We start from the raw sequence: 20,511 nt of genomic DNA, 5'->3' as shown, positions 1-20,511 counted from the left end.
ACAGCGCACAAGCTTCTCATTGCAATGGCGTCTCTTGTGGAGCACGGGCTCTAGGCACGCAGGCTCAGTAGCTGCGGTGCACGGGCTTGGTTGCTCCCCAACATGCGAAAGATTCCCAGACCAGGAATCGAACCTGTGTCCCCCTTCATTGGCCGGTGGATTCTTATCCATTGTACCACCAGGGAAGTCCATTGATCATTTGATTATGTATGTATTCTGTTTAATTTGTCTGAAAGATTTTTTAATTAATTGTTTTAACTTATGCTTTTAATCCACCTGGCATTTACTTTTGGATCTAGTATAAATTTGTGTCCTATTTTATTTTCATTAGGTACATAGCCACTTGTGCCAGTACTTTGTGTTAAACACTTCATCTCTTTTCCACTGAATTGAACGCATCTCTGTCACATGTGAACCTTTCCTTCAGTTGTCCCTTGGTATCCATGGGGGAATTGGGTACTCAAATCCCTTAAATAAAATGGTATAGTATTTGCATATAACTCATGTGTAGCCTCCCATATACTTTAAATTATGTCTAGGTTAATTATAATACCTACTATAACCCAAGACTGGTGATTCAGAAGTAAAGAATCTACCTGCAGGAAACATGGGAGACACAGGTTTCATCCCTGGATCGGGAAGATTCCTTGAACAAGGAAATGGCAACCCACTCCAATGTTCCTCCCTGGAAAATCCCATGGACAGAGGAGCCTGGCAGGCTACAGTCTATGGGGTTGCAAAGAGTTGGACAGAACTGAGCGATTTTAAGCACATACACACAATACAATCAATCAAAAGCTCCATAAACAGTTGCCAGTGAGCGGCAAATTCAAGTTTTGCATTTTGGAACTTTCTGGGTTTTTTTTTTTTTTTTTTTTTTAATTTTTTGGATTTGCAGTTGGTTGAATCCAAGGATATGCCACCCACAGGTGTGGAGAGTTGACTATATTCTGGAATCTAATGCAAGATTCTTTTCTCTTTTGATCCAGTGTGCAATTTGTGAATTACTGCTAACACCATAATGACTAGAGATTCCCTGGTGGCTCAGACAGTAAAAAATCTGCCTGCAATGTGGGAAACCTGGGTTCGATCCCAGGGTTGGGAAGATCCCCTGGGGAAGGGAATAGCAACCCTCTCCAGTAATCTTGCCTGGAGAATTCCATGGACAGAGGAGCCTGGCGGGCTACAGTCTGTGGGGTTGCAAAAAGTCAGATGCCACTCAGTGACTAACACTTCCACTTTCCATAATGACTTGATTACTGTGGCCTTTATAGTATATTCTGATTTCTGGCAAGCCCCTGGCATACGACCATTTCCACTCATTGATGAAAACAAGTCACACGGCCAAGCCACATTAAGGGCTGGGAAAGTACATTCCACCCACAGTGAGGCTGAAGCAAGGGTGAGGATGGAGGGAGGGTGAAGAACTGGGAGCCATCGTGCAGCCTGTCACCAAGAGAGAGTGCATTCACGTGATTCAGAAACACCATTCAGAGGGCTAGCCTTCTTAAATTCAAATTCAAGCAAATAAAAACAGAAATTTGTATTATTCCCCCCACTCCCCCGTCTCTTTCTCCACAAAAGAGCATTCTGTACCCACTATTGTACTTCTTGCCTTGTCACGTAACAGATCTTGGAGGTCTTTCTGTAGTAGGACACAGAGCATTCTTTGTTGGTGGTGGTTTCTTCCCAAGCACATACTATTTTATTGTATGGCTGGTATTGTATGATACATAAGAATTTATTTATCTGTCCCCCTGTGGATGGATATTTGGTGCATTTCCATTCTTTTGCAGTGATAAGTGTTGCTATAGTGAATGATACTCGTTGCTTGCACCGATGAATATCTGTACATTTCCAGAAGTGGAATTCCTGGGTCAGAGGATATATGCATGTGATTTTGATAGTTTTTACCTGGTTGTTCTCTGTCGTGGTACTAGTTCACACCCCCAACACCTGTGTGAGTCTCTGTTTTCCAAATAGCTTCACTAACAGCATTTTTTTAAGCTTTGAATTTCTGCCAGTGTAATAGGTGACAAATAAGTACGTTTCTGGATTGTGAATGACCTTGAGTTCCTTTTCATATGTTTAATAACGGTTTTATTTCTTTTTCTGTGAACTCTGTTTATCTTTGCCTATTTTCAGATTGGGTTGCTAGTTGTTTTTTCTCATCAGTTTCAGAAGATGTTTATTATTTGTCTATGATGAGAATTTAAAGCGGTGGGGAGTTTCTCATTTGTCTTCCATCTTTGTCTGTTGCATGCGTTACCGTTGAAAGTTACTTGGATTTCTATGTAGGCAAGCTTATCTGCAATCCAAGGTATATATAGCAATTAGTTCTATTTTCCTCTAGTATTCTTCTCCCTTCCTTTCTCTCTCTTTTTCTCTCCTGAAGATCCATTGGATTCATCCTTTAGCTGCGTGTGAGTGATAGTCACTCAGTCGTGTGCAACTCTTTGTGACCCCATGGACTGTAGCCTTCCAGGCTCCTCTGTCCGTGGAATTCTCCAGGCAAGAATCCTGGAGTGGGTTGTCATTTCCTTCTCCAGAGGATCTTCCCGACCCGGAGGTCGAACGCAGGTCTCCTGCATTGCAGGCAGATTCTTTACCATCTAAGCCACGAGGGAATCCTACTATTAAGAGACATTTCTAAGTATAAAGACAGGTCCACTTAAAAAATATCAGCAGATACATGCTTGACTTTATCTTATAATCTATAGACAGTACATTAGAGTATGTAAAGAACCCTTGCACCTTTTCCTAAGGAATACCTGAGACAGAGTAGCAATAAAGTTATAAATGGTGAATAGTTGAATGTTACCATCAGATGTGGTAGTGTTTTGCCAAAAGTTTTCACTTTTGTCTCAAGCTCAAAGATTTGTTAACAAAATAAGCCACTTGTTATATACAAATAAATAATACCAATATTTATTAGAGGTTATCTAGCTTACTTTCAATATACTAACATTAAAAGAAAAGAGAAATAGACACAGCAGAGGGTACTGTGCTGGGTTTTGACCAACATCAGACTCATACAGCGCTGGGAAGTCTCGTGACACAGCACATCTAGAGTCCCAGTTGGGTAAAGGGCCCAGGCAGTGCATCTGCTCTGGGTGAGACTTCAGATATTGCAGTTTGGGGTTCCTGCTTTTAATCCTGGGACACAAACTGATGTCAGCATCAATCTGTGAGCAAATTGCAGCCCTGGTTTCATGTTAATGCTATTTGTTTTCTCTTGTAAAGCTTGGAATGTTGTGTTGCTAAGCCTGGGGCTTGATTGGCCAAGGCCCCTCCAGGGGCTCAACAATTTCAAGATTTGTCCCCCGTCTTCTTGCACTCAGGGCAGCCAGTCAGGACAGTGTCCAGGCAGCTTAGAAGTAAGGTCAGAGGTCTGTTCTGCTTTATCTTTGAAGCCTAAACAAAACTGTTTATTTAAATTCCCTAACAGGTAGAGACCCAAATCATCATTTTAGAATGAATAAAGTTCTGGAATGCTGAAGTTTTATTTTTTTTAAAAACTTTAAAACTTTACAATTTCATTATACATCTTTAGTAGTTATGTGTGAAAAATTTGACCATGTGCTGCAAGAACAGTAATTTCTCAGCACCATCAACTATTGGTTTATTTTGGTCCCTCCAGCTGTATGTCTGTAAAATTAAATAACGCTTTCAACTGAGTAGAGGGTGACCTTGTGAAAGGGTAACCTTGAATGATTCAGGAAATTTTGTTGTTGTTCAGTCGCTCATTCGTGTCCGACACTTTGCCACCCTATGGACTGTAGCACGCAAGGCTCCCCTGTCCTTCACTGTCTCCCGGAGTTTGCTCAAATTCATGTCCCTTGAATCAGTGATGCTGTCCAGCCATCTCAGCCTCAGCTGCCCTCTTCTCCTTTTGCCTTCAGTCTTTCCCAGCATCAGGTTCTTTTCAAATGAGTCAGCTCTTCGTATCAAATGACCAGAGTCCATCCAGTGAATATTCAGGATTGATTTTGTTTAGGATTGACTGGTTTGATCTCCTTGCAGTCCAAGGGACTCTCAGGAGTCTTCTCCAACACCACAGTTCAAAAGCATCAATTCTTGGGCGCTTAGCTTTCTTTATGGTTCAACTCTCACATCCATACATGACCGCTGGAAAAACCATAGCTTTGATTATATGGACCTTTGTTGGCAAAGTGATGTCTCTGCTTTTTAATACACTGTCTAGGTTCATCATAGCTTTCCTTTCAGGGAGCAAGTGTCTTTTACTTTCATGACTGCACTCACCATCCACAGTGATTTTGGAGTCCAAGAAAACAAAGTCTGTCACTGCTTCTACTTTTTCCCCTTCTATTTGTCAGGAAGTGATAGGACCGGATGCCAGGATCTTAAGTTTTTTGACTGTTGAGTTTTAAGCCAGCTTTTTCACTGTCATCTAGAGGCTCTTTAGTTCCTCTTCACTTTCTGCCATTAGAGTGGTATCATCTACATATCTGAGGTTGTTGATATCTCTCCCAGCAGTCTTGGTTTCAACTTGTGATTCATCCAGCCCAGTACTTCGCATGATGTACTCTGCATATAAGTTAAATAAACAGGGTGACAATATACAGCCTTATGTTATTCCTTTCCCAAGTTTGAACCAGTCCTTTGTTCCATGTAAGGTTCTAACTGCTGCTTCTTGACCCGCATACAGGTTTCTCACGAGCTAAGTAAGGAGATCTGGTATTCCCATCTCTTTAAGAGTTTTCCACAGTTGTTGTGATCCACACAGTCAAAGGCTTTAGCATAGTCAATGAAGCAGAAGTAGATGTTTTTCTGGAATTCCCTTGCTTTCTCAGTGATCGAACAGTTGTTGGCAATTTGGTCTCTGGTTTCTCTGCCTTTTCTGAATCCAGCTTGTATGTCTGGAAGTTCTCAGTTCATGTACTGTTGAAGCCTACCCTGGAGAATTTTGAGCATTACCTTGCTAGCATGTGAAATGAGTGCAGTTGTGCGGTAGTTTGAACGTTCTTTGGCATTGCCCTTCTCTGAGATTGGAATCAAAACTAACCTTTTCCAGTACTGGGACCACTGCTGAGTTTTCCAAATTTGCTGACCTATAGAGTGCAGCATTTCAACAGCATCACCTCTTAGGATTTGGAATGCTGCTGCTGCTAAGTCGCTTCAGTCGTGTCCGACTCTGCGCGACCCCATAGATGGCAGCCCAACAGGCTCCTCCGTCCCTGGGATTCTCCAGGCAAGAACACTGGAGTGGGTTGCCATTTCCTTCTCCAATGCATGAAAGTGAAAAGTGAAAGTGAAGTCGCTCAGTCGTGTCCGACTCTGTGCAACTCCATGGACTGCAGCCTACCAGTCCCTCTTCCGTCCATGGGATTTTCCAGGCAAGAGTGCTGGAGTGGGGTGCCATTGCCTTCTCCTAGGATTTGGAATAGCTTAGCTGAAATTCTGTCACCTCCACTAGCTTTGTAGTAATGCTTCCTGAGACCCACTTGTCTTCACATTTCAGGATGTCTGGCTCTAGGTGAGTGATTACACCTTCGTGGTTATCCAGGTCATTAAAACACTTTTTGGACAGTTCTGTGTATTCTTGCCTCCTCTTCTTAATCTCCTCTGTTGAAGAGAAGATGTATCTCTTAATATGAATATTTACTGAAAATCTATTTTTCCGCTTGCCTGTTTTCAGTTTCTCATAACTGTGAGATTAACAATTTTCACAGTCATTATGTATTGCATCATTTTACTATAATAAATATGCTTTTTTGCATTTTACTCTTGTATATAGATATGCTTTTATATATTTCAGCATATAAAGCACATAGAGCTATTTGTCACTCAGATGACAACTAGGGTACTTACCTTTAGTTGAAAGTAAATATTCACAAAGTAACAATAGACCTAAGCGCCGTGCCCTGCTGGTATTACCCAGTCAAACTGATTGTATACAGTCAGGTGGTTATTGATCCACACAAGTTCAGGAATGCCAGAAATGCCACTGAAGTTGTTCTTCGTTTCTCTGGCATTCCAGAAGCCAATAGTAGATTTTGACCAATTAGTGATTTTAAGTTTTTGATCCAGTTGAAGTTCATCTTGGGGTGCAACATTAGATCCAACATTAATTTTTTCCTGGTGGCTACCTGGTAGTCTCCAGACCTAAAATTGAACCAGGCATCTTTTTCATTGATGATTTGTGATACCACCATTATCATAAATTAAATTCTCATATGCATTTGGATCCATTTCCGGACCTTTGGTTCTCTTTGACCTGTCTGCTCTTATAGCTTGCACACTGCAGCCCTCTTCATTATTGAGGCTTCATAATAACATGTTCTTTGTTTCTGGTGGAACTAGCTCCCCTGATCTCTTCTCTTTTACAGTTCTCCTGGCCATTTTTTTCTTTCAGTTTTATTGAGATTTAATTGACATACAGCACTGTATAAGTTTAAGTGTATATAGCACAAGGAATTGACTTACATACATCATGAAATGACTCTCACAATATATTTAGTGGATACCCATCATCTTTTATAGATACAATATTTAAAAAATGGAAAAAAAGTGGTCTTTTTCTGGTAAGAACTCTTAGGATTTAACCTCTTAACTTTGAACACACAGGGCTATTAGTTATAATTACGTTGCATCTTGCATCCGTAGTACTTATTTATCTTATAGCTAGAAGTTTGTGCCTTTGACATCTTCATCCAGTTCCCTTGGCCCCTGAAACCACAAATCTGATCCCTTTTTAAAATCTGTTTGTTTTGAAATATAATTGACCTATTGTGTTAGTTCCTATCATATAACATAGTGATTCAGTATTTCTATACATTTCAGAATGATGCCACAAGCAGTCTACTTTAAGATCTGCCACCAAGCAAAGGTGCTACATGGTTACTGACTGTATTCCCCGCGCTGTATGTCTCATACCTATGATATTTATTTTGCTACTGAAACTTTGTCCCTCTTAATCTAGCTTCCCTGATGGCTCAGTGGGTTAAGAATTTGCCTGCAATGCAGGAGACCTGTGTTTGAGCCCTTGGTCGGGAAGATCCCCTGGAGAAGGGAGTGGCAACCCACTCCAGGATTCTTGCCTGGAGAATTCCATGGACAGAGGAGCCTGGCGGGCTACAGTCCCTGGGGTTGCAAAGAGTCAGACTTGACTGAGCGATGAACACTTTCACTTTCAATCTACCGCACCTATTTTTCTCCTCCTCCAACCCCCTCTTCTCTGGCACCCACCTGTTTAATCTCTGTATCTGTAACCCTGTTTTGTTGTGTTTGTTCATTTATTCATATTTTTAGGTTCTAAGTGTAACTGAAATGTATGATACTTGTCTGTCTCTGATTTAATGCTCTCTAGGTCCCTCCATGTTGGCACAAGTGGCAAGGTCTCATTCTTTTTTACTATTAATGTTCTTCTCCTGAACGTTCTTGTTTCGTTGTCTCATCATCTTTCAAATCGGTCCCCCTGTGCCTATACCTCAAATGAAAACCTGTTCGTATTTTTATTAAATGCTGAATGTGAGTGATAGTTGCTCAGTCATGTCCAACTCTGTGCGACCCTGTGGACTGTAGCCCTCCAGGCTCCTCTGTCCGTGGGATTCTCCAGGCAAGAATACTGGAGTGGGTTGCCATACCCTCCTCCAGGGGATCTTCCTGACCAAGGGATCTAACTTGCGTCTCTGATGTCTCCAGCATTGGCAGGCAGGTTCTTTATCACTAGCGCCACCTGGGAAGCCTGTATTTTTATTAGGATGGTGTTAAACTTATTAGATAACTTACAGAGAATTGATTTCTTTATGATTTGGGGTCTGCCTCCTCATAAATAGCATATGTTTGCATTTCAGTAAGCCTCTGTGGCCTCAAATCTTAGACGTCTGTTACATGAATTCCTAGCTACAGCATCTTTGTTGTTTGACATGCCAGCCTTAGGATCATTTTAACTGATTCCAGTCTTGTATTCTTAAATATCATCCCTCTATTGTTTTTAATCAGGCATTTTTGGTAACTTTATCTTCTTTACTTCAAAAGACCCTTTGAGTTAGGAACATTAGTTCCTACATTAGGACTCAGTCTGGACTTAGAAGGCAGTGCTGAAGAAATGAATGATTTTTTAAATTTGTTTTTAATTGAAGCATAATTACAGTATTGTGTTGGTTTCTGCCATACATCAACATGGATCAGCCATAGGTATACATATATCCCCTCCCTCTGGAGCGTCCCTCCCCATCCCACCCCACTGGGTTGTCACAGAGCCCTGGTTTGCATTCCCTGAGTCTTACAGCAAATTCCCATTGGCTGTCTGTTTTACATGTGTTAGTGTATATATTTCCATGCTATGGTCTCTCCATTCATCCCGCCCTCTCCTCCCTACCCCACATCCCATGTCCATAAGTCTGTTCTCTGTGTTTGCATCTCCATTGCTGCCCTGCCAATAGGTTCATCAATATCGTTTTTATAGATTCCATATATATGTGTTAATGTATGATGTTTATTTTTCTGATTTACTTCATTCTGTATAATAGGCTGTAGGTTCATCCACCTCATTAGAACTGACTCAAATGCTTTCCTTTTTATGGCTGAGTAAGATTCCATTGCATGTATGTACCACGGCTTCTTTATCCATTCATCTATGGATGGACTAGTTAAATGATTGACCCTCACTTGGCCTTTGAAGGCCTGGAGGCCCAGAGAGGTCAAGTTCCTTAAGAACATTTAGATAGTCTTACTTATTAGAGCCAGGAGGGTTTTATTCCAGACGTTTTTAATCACTATGAGACTATTCAGGGGATGTTAAAGGTCTTTGGACATAAACACAGAATCAGCGAGGAGAATTGCTGACGTTCGTCAAGCATCTGTGAAACACCTGTTGTGTATTACCCCACTTCCCCCGCCCCGCGCGGAGGTCCTGTTACTACCCCTGCACCTCTGCTTTGCATGTGAGGAAACTGAGTCCCAAAGGACGCAGCTTGTCCATACAGAGTTAAAGATAATTTTTTTTTTTGGTTGTGCTAGGTCTTCGTTGCTGCGTGCAGGCTTTCTCTAGTTGCAGCGAGCAGCGGCTACTCTTCATTATGGTGAAGATGCTCGTGGTGGTGGCTGCTCGTGTTGCGTGGAGCACAGGCTCTGGGGCACATGGGCTTCAGTAGTTGTAGCACGGAGATTCGGCAATTGCGACGCGAGGGCTCTCGAGTGTGGGCTCAGTAGTTGTGGTACTTGGGCTTAGTTGCTTTGCAGCATGTGGGATCTTCCAGGACCAGTGATTGAACCTGTGTGCCCTGCATTGGCAGGCGGATTCTTATCCACCAGGAACGTCCCAGACAGAGTGAAACAGACTTCCTTATGCTGCACTTGTCAGTGCCTTTAACATGACATTCCAGTGACCTGTCTGCACTCTCCAAAATACGTGGTTGTTAGGGCAGCTGGGCTGGGCGTTTGAAACTTTTTTAACTTGTTAAGGTAACTGAGGGATAAAGAAGGCCTCTCTTAGGCATGTAAATGCATGATTACTAGATTGCACATGCATCTTAGTGGGATGTTCTGAATGCTGACTACATGGTGAGTCTCTGAGACGAGATGGAACGTGCTGCTCTTGGCGTTTGATCGGGGCCTGTCTGTGGTCCTAATTAGGTCCTGGCTCATGTTTTGAGTGCTGTGTGGACATGCTCTCAGTAAACCCGTGGGACAGCCTTGTGTACCTTGTGAGCTGACGGGCTGTGCAGGTGAAGTGCCTGGTCCCGAAGTCAAGGGGCTGCTCATCTCTGGGATTTGGGATTAGGACATGTGGGAGCCGGGGCCCGCTCCCCAGGTGTCTTGTCTCTCAGGCGCATAACAGATGCGTTTGTTCCCTCGGGCAACCTTGCTGGTCTCTCACCCAGGGCCACGATCATGTCACTGGAGGACTTTGAACAGCGTTTGAATCAAGCCATAGAAAGAAACGCCTTCCTGGAGAGCGAACTGGACGAGAAGGAGAATCTCCTGGAATCTGTTCAGCGACTGAAGGATGAAGCCAGAGGTCAGGTGGCCAGGGCTTTGGTCTGTGGGTTTGACCAGCGTTGTGCCCTCTCCTGGCCCGAGGGTGTCCTGTCCCACAGCATCGCCCAGCATGCCCTTTGCTGGAATCTGCACCCTTCTCGGTGCTCTGGTCCAAGGGTGGGGATCACACTGGGCAAGTTGAGGCTTGATTCCTACCCTGTGCTAGGAACTGTCAAATGTCCAACTCTGTAAAGACCCCTAGTGGGTATTTAAGTCCATCACCAGCTTTATGCTTGGCAGGAGCACAGGAGTTTTGTGGGGGGAAAATGCCTGTTGATGGACTTGCTAGCCAGCTCTTTACTTTTGAAATGTGATGGCTGCTAATTCAAGTGGCTTAGAACTCAGGAATCTCATCAGCATTTGCTCTTTGGAGCACTTCTAGAGGTAGGGCTTTTTTTTTTTTTTTCAATTTGGCCATGCCATGCAGCTTGTGGGCTTTTAATTCCCCAGCCAGGAATCAAACACATACCTTTGGCAGTGAAAGCGTGGAGTCCTAACCACTGGATCACCAGGGAACTCCCCCAGCCTTCTAACACATTCCCGAGTCATCCAAATTGGGTTCACAAGAGATTTTGTTAAAGTCCTGGTTAATTGTTTATGACGTTCATTTGGTTTCTAATGTGTAGCCAGTAGAAGAGGGATTAAAAAGTAAAATTCTCGAGTTTAAAACATAGTTGTTCCTAAATGTTTGTCAGTAATCATTTGCTTATGTAAATTACATAGATTTATTTTGTGGAATATTAACTGGTTGAAACAAACATGATACAGATGTAAATGTCATAGAAAGCTTATTAGGACATAACATAGAAGGGGGAAAGTACGTAGATGGTAGATATATGTTTCTAGTTATGCTTAATAAAAATTATATGCTTAAAAAATATGCACACACACACACACACACATATATATAAACTTTATGTGTGAAAATGCAGAGAAAAAGGATTGAAACGCTCACCCCCATGTTACAGTGATCGGGAGTGAGGCTGAGCATTCGAGGGTGGATTGGGAAGGCGTGTCTTCACTTGGTACTCTGTATATCCTGATACATTGGAATTTTCCTGAAACACTACAGTCATAATTTTTAAAGTTTTTTTTTTTTTTAATCTTTTTGTTTTTACTCAAAAGAAAAACTGTGTGGTCTTGCAAGCCTGAGGGGCAAGGTCCCATGGGGTCTGCTTCATTCAGGGTTTCCACCGGGAGTTTCTCACTCTGGTGGTGGCTCTTGCTCACCCTTGTCTCCTGCCCCATCACCCGCAACAAGGACTTAATCGGAATCCTTTTCCTCGCCTAGATTTGCGGCAGGAATTGGCTGTGCAGCAAAAGCAGGAGAAACCCAGGACGCCCATGCCCAGCTCGGTGGACGCTGAGAGGACAGACACAGCAGTGCAGGCCACTGGCTCTGTGCCGTCCACCCCCATAGCTCATCGAGGACCCAGCTCTAGTTTAAACACTCCTGGGACCTTCAGACGTGGTAAGTGGGGTAGGAGTTGGGAGGGTTCTCTTGGCTTCAAAAGGCTTTCCTGGGTGAGAGAGAAATAAGGCCAGGCTGTACAGCAGGGAGCAGAGGCGGGGCTCACAGGGGCAGACTAATGCGGTAGGTGGGAGGAACTGCTTGAATGGGAGGCGACAGGGAGCAGTGGAGTCTGCGGCAAACCAGAGAACAGAAGTCTCATCCAGAGGGGCCACTGCCTCTCTGCTTCAGCCGTGAGAGGTGTGAGTCCTTTGGTAAGGACCAGAGGCCAGAAGTCCTCATGTTGTATATGAAATCTCCCAAGTTAAATACTTCAATAACAAGATAAAACATTTTGTGGGTCCAGCAATACATCCTGTAGAACTGGTCCCAGCATAACCTGTGCTGAGTGGGGGAAAAACCAAGAAATGGAGTGCTCACCCAGCCCCTCTGATGACTGATTGGCTGTGGGGCTCTGATTGGGCCACTTAATAACAAATCATAATAATAGACAATTACTGAGCACTCAGGAGGTCCCCGCCCTCTGCTCGCTGTGCTCTGTGTGTACGTACAACCTCCTTAGATTTGCACTGAGACCCAAGAAGCAAGTGTGCAAGCCTGGCCCCCATCTGATGGGTAAGGAGACTGACCCTCCAGGTTAAGGAGCTGGCCTGACGTCGCTCAGCTGGCCGATGGCAGGCAGGCTCCGGGCTGACCCCCCCACGTACTGCCTGTCCCTCAGCTTGTGCCCAGCAGGCACAGAGTGTGCTGTTGCCAGAGTCCCAGGCTAGTCCCACTTTAAGCACGTGCCTCAGCTGGGTCTCAGCTGCAGCAGGTGTGGGCAGGACCTGAGATCCTGCATTTCTGACGAGCGCCCGGGTGATGCTGATCCCTGAGCCCTGTGAGCCCTGCTCAGAAGAGAGAGGGGACTCCGAGGGGTGGAACCCTGACCAGTGGGCCTTGTTCAGATGCTGGGAATGTCAGTTAACTGTATGGAGTTCCTCAGAGTTTCAGAGGACTTGCTTTTTTTTTTATTTCAAAGAATAGCATGTAAAGATAAATACTGAGTATAGTCATCATAAGGCTATGAGAAGTTGGTCATCAGGTAGTCTCGTTATGTCGGGCAGCACCCTAGTGATTGAAACAGGGCAGCGTTGGTGGTCAGAGGGCACGGGGACCTACCTCCAGATTTCACACTGAGAGACGTTAGTGCACAGACTTTTCCGTGTGTGTTGGTGTCATGTGTGCGTCCTTTTACACACACAGGCCTGGACGACTCCACTGGGGGGACCCCCCTCACACCCGCAGCCCGGATATCAGCCCTCAACATCGTGGGAGACCTGCTGCGGAAAGTGGGGGTAAGACGGCATCACGTGGCATGGTGCCCGGCGTTCATGTGGCATCCTCTGTCTTCGAGAGGCTTGAGACGTGAACTTACTGGCCGCTTCCCCTCTGGCAGAGGCTTCACGAGTGCAGGTGTAGGCCTGGCTCGTCTCGTGTCCCTTAGAACTGCTGTGCGTCTGTGGGTGGTGTTTCTGGTTTTTAAAGTTTCGTTTGGTTGGTTTTGGCTGCATGGCTTGTGTCTTAGTTCCGCGACCAGGGATTGAACCCAGGTCCCGGGCATGAAAGCCCAGAGTCCTAACCACTGGACCTCCAGGGAAGGCCCTCGGGGAGCACTGTTTCTGACAAACCCAGGCTCTGACCCTGAGGCACCCTTCGATCCCCAGGTATACTGTTCTTTGCCCGTGCCATTTTCCCTGGCAGTTGGGGAAATTTGAATGGCATTAGTGATATTTTTCTCAGTTTGAAGAAACTGAGAAAAATTGAAAACTGCCTTCCATTTTCACACTGTTCATGGAGTCCTTGAGGCAAGAATACTGAAGTGGTTTGCCATTCCCTTCTCCAGGGAATGGCATATTTTGTCAGACATGGTTTTTATTTGCTCAGGGAGTTAAGGAGAAAATCTTGAAAGGCCGGGCAGAGACATGACCTTACAGGTTTTATGTTAATTACAGGGAAGGAGTCTTTGGTGCTTAAGAAATCACACAGCTATTCTCTGTCGTTGTTTCTCTTATTTTTAAAAACGATGGCTTTCTAAATTTTTATAAATGGAAAGCCGCATAGTTTGAATCCTGCCTGTCTGTCATTGACCAGAATGTGTGTATTCAGAGTTAATAGAAGCTTGCAACGCGTTTCCTGTGTTTTTCTTTTTGGCTTTTGGTTTCCTGGTTAGCTGTTTTACAGACAGATTTTAACAGTTAGATTATAGAGAAGCCCAGGGTGATCTCAGCGCCCATCTGGTTCCCAGAGGGTCTGTTTACTGTGAGGCAAGTTCTTATTCAAACCTCCTGCCACTTGGTATGTGATTAGGTAACAGCGACACTGAATGATTCCAAAAGTCAATTTCATTCTTTCTTGTAGGCAGACTTGGATCATAGGTAGGGTTAGTGACTTTGTAGGAGGCTCCTAGATATCTTAGACCACCAGTTGTATGAGTTGGATGTACACTGAATTTGTTGGGGGCAGGAAGGGCACGCTTTGGGGTTCTAATACGATGGTTCTAACATTAGTGGCTCTAGTTTGAGAACCACTCTCTTAAGTTACTATGATGTGAGTGGGCTCTGATGGCCCATACACATAATAACAGTGATGGCATCACCAATGCAATGGACACGAACTTGGGCAACCTCCAGGGGATGGTGAGGGACAGGGAGGCCTGGTGTGCTACGGTCCAGGGGGTTGCAAAGAGTCGGACACAGCTGGGCGACCGAACAACAATATGGGCTCTGAAGAGGGGTATAAGAGTTCTTGTCTTCAACTTGAGCAGTGAAAGCATCTCTCTCTCCAGGCCCTGGAGTCCAAACTTGCTTCCTGCCGGAACTTCGTGTACGATCAGTCCCCAGGCCGAGCCAGTGGCCCAGCCTCAGGGCGGGGGAGCAAAAACAGAGACAGCGTGGACAGGCGGCCCGGCGGCAGCAACGTGCCTCTCGGTGACAAAGGGTCAGTTCCTTGCGCTGTTCCCCCTCGGTGTTGGGAGAACCCGTGCACTCCAGCCAGAAGCCTCTGACCCCCGACCAATAGCCGTGTTTTTGAAAGTTGCAGGAATTATGTCAGCATATCTCTCTATCCCTTAAGGCCGAGTTAGTTGATATCTTCTGGTTTGGGCAAATGGCCAGGAAGACGGTCATTTTTATTGACTCTACAGCCCCAGCTCCCAGTCATGCTGTGAGAAAGCCCTTTGTATAAATCACTTGTTTGCGACTCAGGCTTCAAACGCTGCTCTGCTTCCCCCAGAAGAGGATTTGATTTTTTTTTTTTTTTAAACCCTTTAGAACCTTCAGGAAACTAAATCAGCCAGACTGGATTCCTGAAGCCAGTCACCGGATTGGAAAACACAAACCTGACCTCTAACAGCTTCATTTATTTTCTGGCCTGAAGAAAATCAGGGCGGCCTCCAGATTCTAGAATTTCCTAAGATGTGCCACCATCTCACTGGCCCCCGGGCCACGTAGATTTGGGGTGGTCAGTGGCAGACAGAGGACAGGAGAGGAAGAATTTGTTTTCCCCAGCATGCACATAACTTCTGGACCTTTAGCCGGGGCTGTTCTTTGGAAGGTCTTCTGCGACTGGGCTTTTGTTGTGGCTTTGGGGAAGGGCCGTGAGCGCTAGATGGCCAGTGTCCTTTTCTTCATTTCACAGGAGAGAAAATTGAGACCCAGTGAGACAGTGCTCCCGACCTTGATATTCACCCTTGTAACTTGGTGGGCCCCATGCTACCCAGCCTAGAACAGCTGTAATGTCCGCTTAACTTGGTTTGCTCTGTCTGAAGGTTGGGAAAACGCCTGGAGTTTGGGAAGCCGTCGTCGAATGTTTCCTCACCGTCGCTGCCGTCAGCCCAGGGTGTAGTCAAGATGTTGCTTTAGGAAAGCCACGGAAGCCGAGGCGAGCCCTTCCCCTCCTTCCCTCTTTAAACTAGGTTTTGGGTGTTTTGGGTTTTTTTTTAAGTTAGTTTGAGAAATACGAGCAAGCAGTCACACAAAGCCAAGTGACCAAGGCCATTGCCGGTGGCCCTGGGTCGTTGGCTGCAGGAAATGCAGTCCCTTAACCCCCAGCCTCCGTATTGGCGTGTACAGCCGGGGGACGGGACCAACCTGACCCTCTGGAAAGGGCGACGTGGGTGTCAAGGCCGCCCTATCCTTGTCAGCTGAGCTGAGTCCCAGTTGGTCTTGAGAGGTGTTTTTAATGATCGGAGACACCTGTGAAGTGGAGCCTGAGCCCATCCTAGGCACACCCTGCCCCCAACAGCTGGTGCTTCTTCCGGAACAAAATCTCCAGTGCGCCATGGCACGACAGGGGTCCATGCCCTGAAGTCATGCCTGGGGTGAAGAATAGAACAGGCACGTACCTTTTATTTAAACTGTGGTGTGGTGTACCTCCAAGACCTTTTTTTCCCCCAAAGTGGAGTCTGATTGCTTTACAGTGTTGTTGAGTTTCTGCTGTACAGCAGAGTGAATCAGCGACGTGTATACACGTATCCCACCACCCCTCTAAGTCGTCACAGAGCACCGAGCTGAGCTCCCTGGGCTATACAGCAGCTTCCCACTGGCTGTTTTATACACATGTGCCTCCAAGACTTTTTAATCTGCCTGTCGCTGAGGCTTTTAGAGGCATGCTTGAGTTTCAGTATGAATTTTGTGGGGACCAGGTCAGTGGAAAATCTGTCTCCTCTTTAGACCTATCCTTGTCCTGAGCCTCCCACCCTGGTCTGGGAGTGACCTCTGCTTCTGAGGGTTTCTGGGGGGTGATGGCCTTAGCGATGCAGCCCCTGAGAACAGGACTTCATTCAAAGCCTTGATGAAATAATCAAGGTGACCTTCAGATAAGATGAAGCCACCAGGGTTGCATGGGGAGCGTCCTTATTAAAGAAGAAACGAACCCAGGATTTCCATGCAGACAGCATGTGGCTCCTCCCTGCTGGTTTGGAACAGCCACCTCACACTTTGGACACAAGTAAAAAGAACATGGGAATTCAGGCATATGCATGCAGCCTAACAGCCTTCTGTTACTAAGTTATTTTTCCAAAAGAACAGCAAAAATATCCAGTTGAAAACAACTTTTCAAGTGCTACTGAAATTCAGCAGAGAATTAAACTCCAGTGCTCACCTCATTACCATGGCAACACTCTAACCTGTATCGGTAAAAGATGTACTTTTATTTTTTTAAAAGAACAATAAAATCAAGAGAAACTGATTTTCAGCTAGTTTGTGACGGTCAGTAAATGCCGGTTAATGCTTCTGTGCTTGTGCATCCGATGGTGGAAACCTTTTTTTTTTAACCAAGTGACAATGAAAAAAAAACCTACTTTTTAAAAGTTCCCTTTCGGGTCAGCTTAGAATTGTGTTGTGTATGTCCTATTCAAGTCGTATCGACGTTTGGTCTTTCAGCGTGTCCTCCGTCTCTGTGGTTCCTTTCTTTTCAGTCTGTTTGAGCCCACAGAGTCTGAGTATGGAGTCGTTTGTGTTGAGTGGAACCTTTGCCAGGCAGCTCGGTCTAGAGCATGCAGGTGAAGGAAAGGACTGGCCCAGACCCGGTTTTTATGGCCCTCATGCCAAGAACGGTTTATACATTTTTAAAGGATAGTTTAATAATTTTTAAAAAAAGACAAAAATGTGACAGAGACCATTTCTGGGCCTTTATAGAAAAAGTTGGTCAACCCCTGCTGGGCGAAGTCTTGTGTTTTAACTCAAACATTCAAGGAACGCTTATTATTCTTCACATTAACTATGTACCTGGTTTGTGTGTTTTGTTTTTAAGAATTTTTTATGTAGATAGTTTTTAAAGTCTTTATTGAACTTGTTGTAATATTGCTTCTGTCTTATGTTTTGTTTTTTTGGCTGTAAGGCATGTGGGATCTTGCTCGACCAGGGTTCAAACCCACACCCCCTGCATTGAAGGCAAAGTCTCAGCCACCAGGGAAGTCCCCATCATGTGCTGTTTTGATTGATGTGCATGTTCTTTCTGAGCCCCGTCCTGCTCCCTGAGCCACGAGCTGCTCACCTCCTGCGTGGAAGAGCCCCTCCCTCAGACTCACTCTGAGGTTCCGCTCTCCTCCTGGCCAGCTGTGGAGTGTTGGACAATTCATCTCACCTCCCTAGACCTCAGTTTCCCCATTTAATGAATTAACAACCCTGACTTCATAAACGTTAGTCACTTAGTCATATCTGCCTCATTGCAACCCTATGGACTGGAACCCACCAGGTTCCTCTGTCTATGGGATTTTCCAGGCAAGAATACTGTTGCCAGTGGGTTGCCAGTTCCTGCTCCACTGACTCCATAGGATCATCATAAATGAGGCCACTCTGCCCCCTCTCCCTCCCCTACCCATCTTGTCCTGTCCTTTTTCTCTAGAAAGCAACAGAAAAGCCAACTCGGTTGTAGTGATTTATAACCTTTTATTAGTGAGGGTGTCCTTAAGTACAGTCAGTGCATATAAAACAGTGTGAATTTCCTGCTCTTAGCCTTTGAGCGGCGTCTCCTTTGTAACTCACGTGACTACAGAAGGCACTTGGTCTCAGTGAACTGTGTGCATCTGACGTGTGGGAACCGGAGGGAAGAGGAATTCTCAATCCGGCCCCCACCCCCACCCCGGGATGATGGAAGGGTCCACAGGGCAGGAAAGTTGGGGAGTGGGAGCAGGGGCACCCGTCTCCGTGGTGACTTTCTCCTCGTTTCATGTAAAGTTGCCAGTGATCAGTTACCGTGGATATATCTTTCTAAAAATTCAAAAAAATCTCTGCACAGGTCTTGGCAGAGAGGTTGGGTGTGTCTGTGTCTCCTGTTGGATTTTTCGCCTTTGGTACCTCGTTCCAAACTTAAGATGATGCCCTGAATGCAGGGCGGTGTTTATATTCATCGTGAGGGGTGTCTGTGATGTTTGGAGTTTGAAAATGGATTTAGACAGTGCTAAGCGGAGTCCACTGGGTTTGGTTCTGTGCCGTTTTTGAGCAAGTCATTCATTCACTGGCTTTGGTTCCGTTGAAGTCAGCATCGCGAGCGTCCATTTCCTCCTCAGACCCATCTGCGTTCTCAATAACTCTACGTCCTCCAGACCTTCTTGTGGGAACAAAAGAGGTCTCGTTCCCTCGCCTGTGGGTTTTTAAGAAGACACACGTTTGTTTAGTACAGAAACCTCCCACGAGATTGGAGGAGGTTTTCAGACTGAGCAGAGAACAAACAGAGACTTGGAACAAATGAGACGCAAATATATTCAGGTGGAAGTGAACAAATCCTGACCCATCTGGAGGTATGGGTGCATTTAATCAGCTGCAATGGGGGCAGAATAGGTTTTTCAAAGCAGGACCGTCTGCTTTAAAAAAATGTCTGGCTTGGTCAGTTGCTGACCCACTGGCTTCTGGTTGGCTGTGGACTTGTATTTAGAAAAGAAGGGGGAGAGGCAAGTAGGGTGATGGCCCCACGTGGGATTATTCCTACCCTCTGGGGCTGGGATGAGGGGGACCTGTTGTGTCCACACCTCCTCTTTTGCAGAAGGAAAAGTGGGGAGGGGGTTAGGTTTTGAATTGTAGGAACGTGAGTGTGACCACCAAGGGCAGCCTTGAGAGGGAAGGAGTTCCCTGTGTGGTCGCCAGAAGAATGCTGTCTGGTTAAAGGCACCAACACACCCTGCTTCCGTGGAGCAGAATTCTTGGACTGAGTTCCCCCAGGGCAGGGATCTCGTCTGTTTCGTGCTCACCATGGCAGGCACCGTGCAAGGCAAACAACAGGTGCTCAGTGGATATTTGTCAGAAAAACATTAGACCCGTTAATCCAAGGTGTCCCCCTAACTGGTGGGACGCCCCTTTCTGTCTTTCCCACTCCCATCGCCTCGTCTCTGTCCTGCTGGATGCCCTTTTCCCACCAGGGCCCGGCCTGCTCACTGGCAGGGAAGCTTTGTGTAAGAAGGCGGGGCAGGCAGGCAGGAGGAAAAGTCAGACCCGCCTGCTCTTAACCTCCACCATTTGGAAGGAATGTTCGCCTTCTTTTCAGCAACCACAACAAATAATGTTATATGTTGAGCTCTGGCCATCTGACCCCGTTTGATGGGTCTTAACTCATTTTAGGATGTCTAAGAAGAAAGCAGACTTTTGCAACAAAAAACGATCCACTTCACGACACAAAGGCGGGACAAAGGAAAGCCACGAGGGTGAGCCCAGCCCATCGATTCTTTAGTCACAGGGGGCGACTCAGACAGGCAAGACAGGAGGCAGAAGCAAGGCCCAGAGATTCCTGATCGCTGACAGGCTTCCCAGCACAAGCCATCTGGGGTCCAAGGGTGGGAGGACCTGGGCCGGTAAAGCCCACTGGGTGTGGCAGATGGTACTTCCAAGGGGGCAGCGATCAGGAATAAATACTTAAAGTGGTAGGCACCGCCAATTAAAGACTCAGGGCAGCCTTCCTCCCATCAGAGGAAGCTTCTAGGTCCCCAACTCCTTTGAAAGTAACTTTATATCACTCCCTCCCTAGAGGTGACCTTTAAAAATCTCTTCCTTCCCTAGCAGCGTGTTCTCTCGGCATGCAGGGCTCAGCAGTCGTCCACACAGCTTTCTCCTCTGTGTCTAACCTTCCAGGTTCAACACTGGATGGGATGGGCTGGGAAACAGTGCCTCGGTTTCCCTTTGCCTCTCAGAAGAGCCTGTACTTGCTAACTGCGTGTGTGCTAAGCTGCTTTAGTCATGTCCAACTCTTTTGTGACCCGGTGAACTGTAGCCCTCCAGGCTCCTCAGACCATGGGGATGTTCCAGGCAAGAATACTGGAGTGGGTTGTCACGCCCTCCTCCAGGGGATCTTCCTGACCCAGGGATGGAACACGAGTCTCTCATATCTCCTGCATTGGAATGTGGGTTCTTTACCACTCGCTTCCCCACCTGGGAAGCCCACGTTTGCTAAGTAGAGGAGTTGAACTGATCAATGTGCTCCTTTGGCTTAAGAAGTAAATCAATCACTCCTGGGTCCCTGGAAGCCCCCCTGTGTGGGCACCAGGCCTGAAGCTGGTCTGTTTT

The 20,511-nt window shown here is 45.9% G+C and overlaps 2 protein-coding genes across 7 annotated transcripts in view; one reads left to right on the top strand and one right to left on the bottom strand.

Annotated features, from left to right (window-relative positions):
- The window catches only part of NDE1 (nudE neurodevelopment protein 1), a 38,886-nt gene extending 22,181 nt beyond the window's left edge, over positions 1-16,705 (top strand). For 2 of the 4 annotated variants that reach the window (XM_027527201.1, XM_027527200.1), the window contains exons 5-9: positions 9,849-9,985; positions 11,297-11,476; positions 12,722-12,813; positions 14,304-14,455; positions 15,285-16,705. In XM_027527201.1, the coding sequence (XP_027383002.1) occupies positions 9,849-9,985; positions 11,297-11,476; positions 12,722-12,813; positions 14,304-14,455; positions 15,285-15,378 (655 nt within the window). In that variant the 3' untranslated portion in view covers positions 15,379-16,705. The other 2 variants (XM_027527203.1, XM_027527202.1) reach the window with 2 other exon arrangements.
- A 1,185-nt stretch (positions 16,706-17,890) lies between these two features.
- Positions 17,891-20,511, bottom strand: part of MYH11 (myosin heavy chain 11) — a 127,431-nt gene continuing 124,810 nt past the window's right edge. For all 3 annotated transcript variants that reach the window (XM_027527198.1, XM_027527196.1, XM_027527197.1), the window contains one exon: positions 17,891-18,601. Coding sequence is in view for 2 of the 3 variants with exons in the window: in XM_027527196.1 (XP_027382997.1) it covers positions 18,469-18,601 (133 nt within the window). In the remaining variant the exon portion in view is untranslated. The remainder of the gene's footprint in view (positions 18,602-20,511) is intronic.

This window comes from Bos indicus x Bos taurus, chromosome 25, assembly GCF_003369695.1.
Source record: "Bos indicus x Bos taurus breed Angus x Brahman F1 hybrid chromosome 25, Bos_hybrid_MaternalHap_v2.0, whole genome shotgun sequence".
Classification (NCBI taxonomy): domain Eukaryota; kingdom Metazoa; phylum Chordata; class Mammalia; order Artiodactyla; family Bovidae; genus Bos; species Bos indicus x Bos taurus.
Note: the sequence above shows the minus strand (reverse complement) of the source record. Positions and strands in the feature narration are given on the sequence as shown.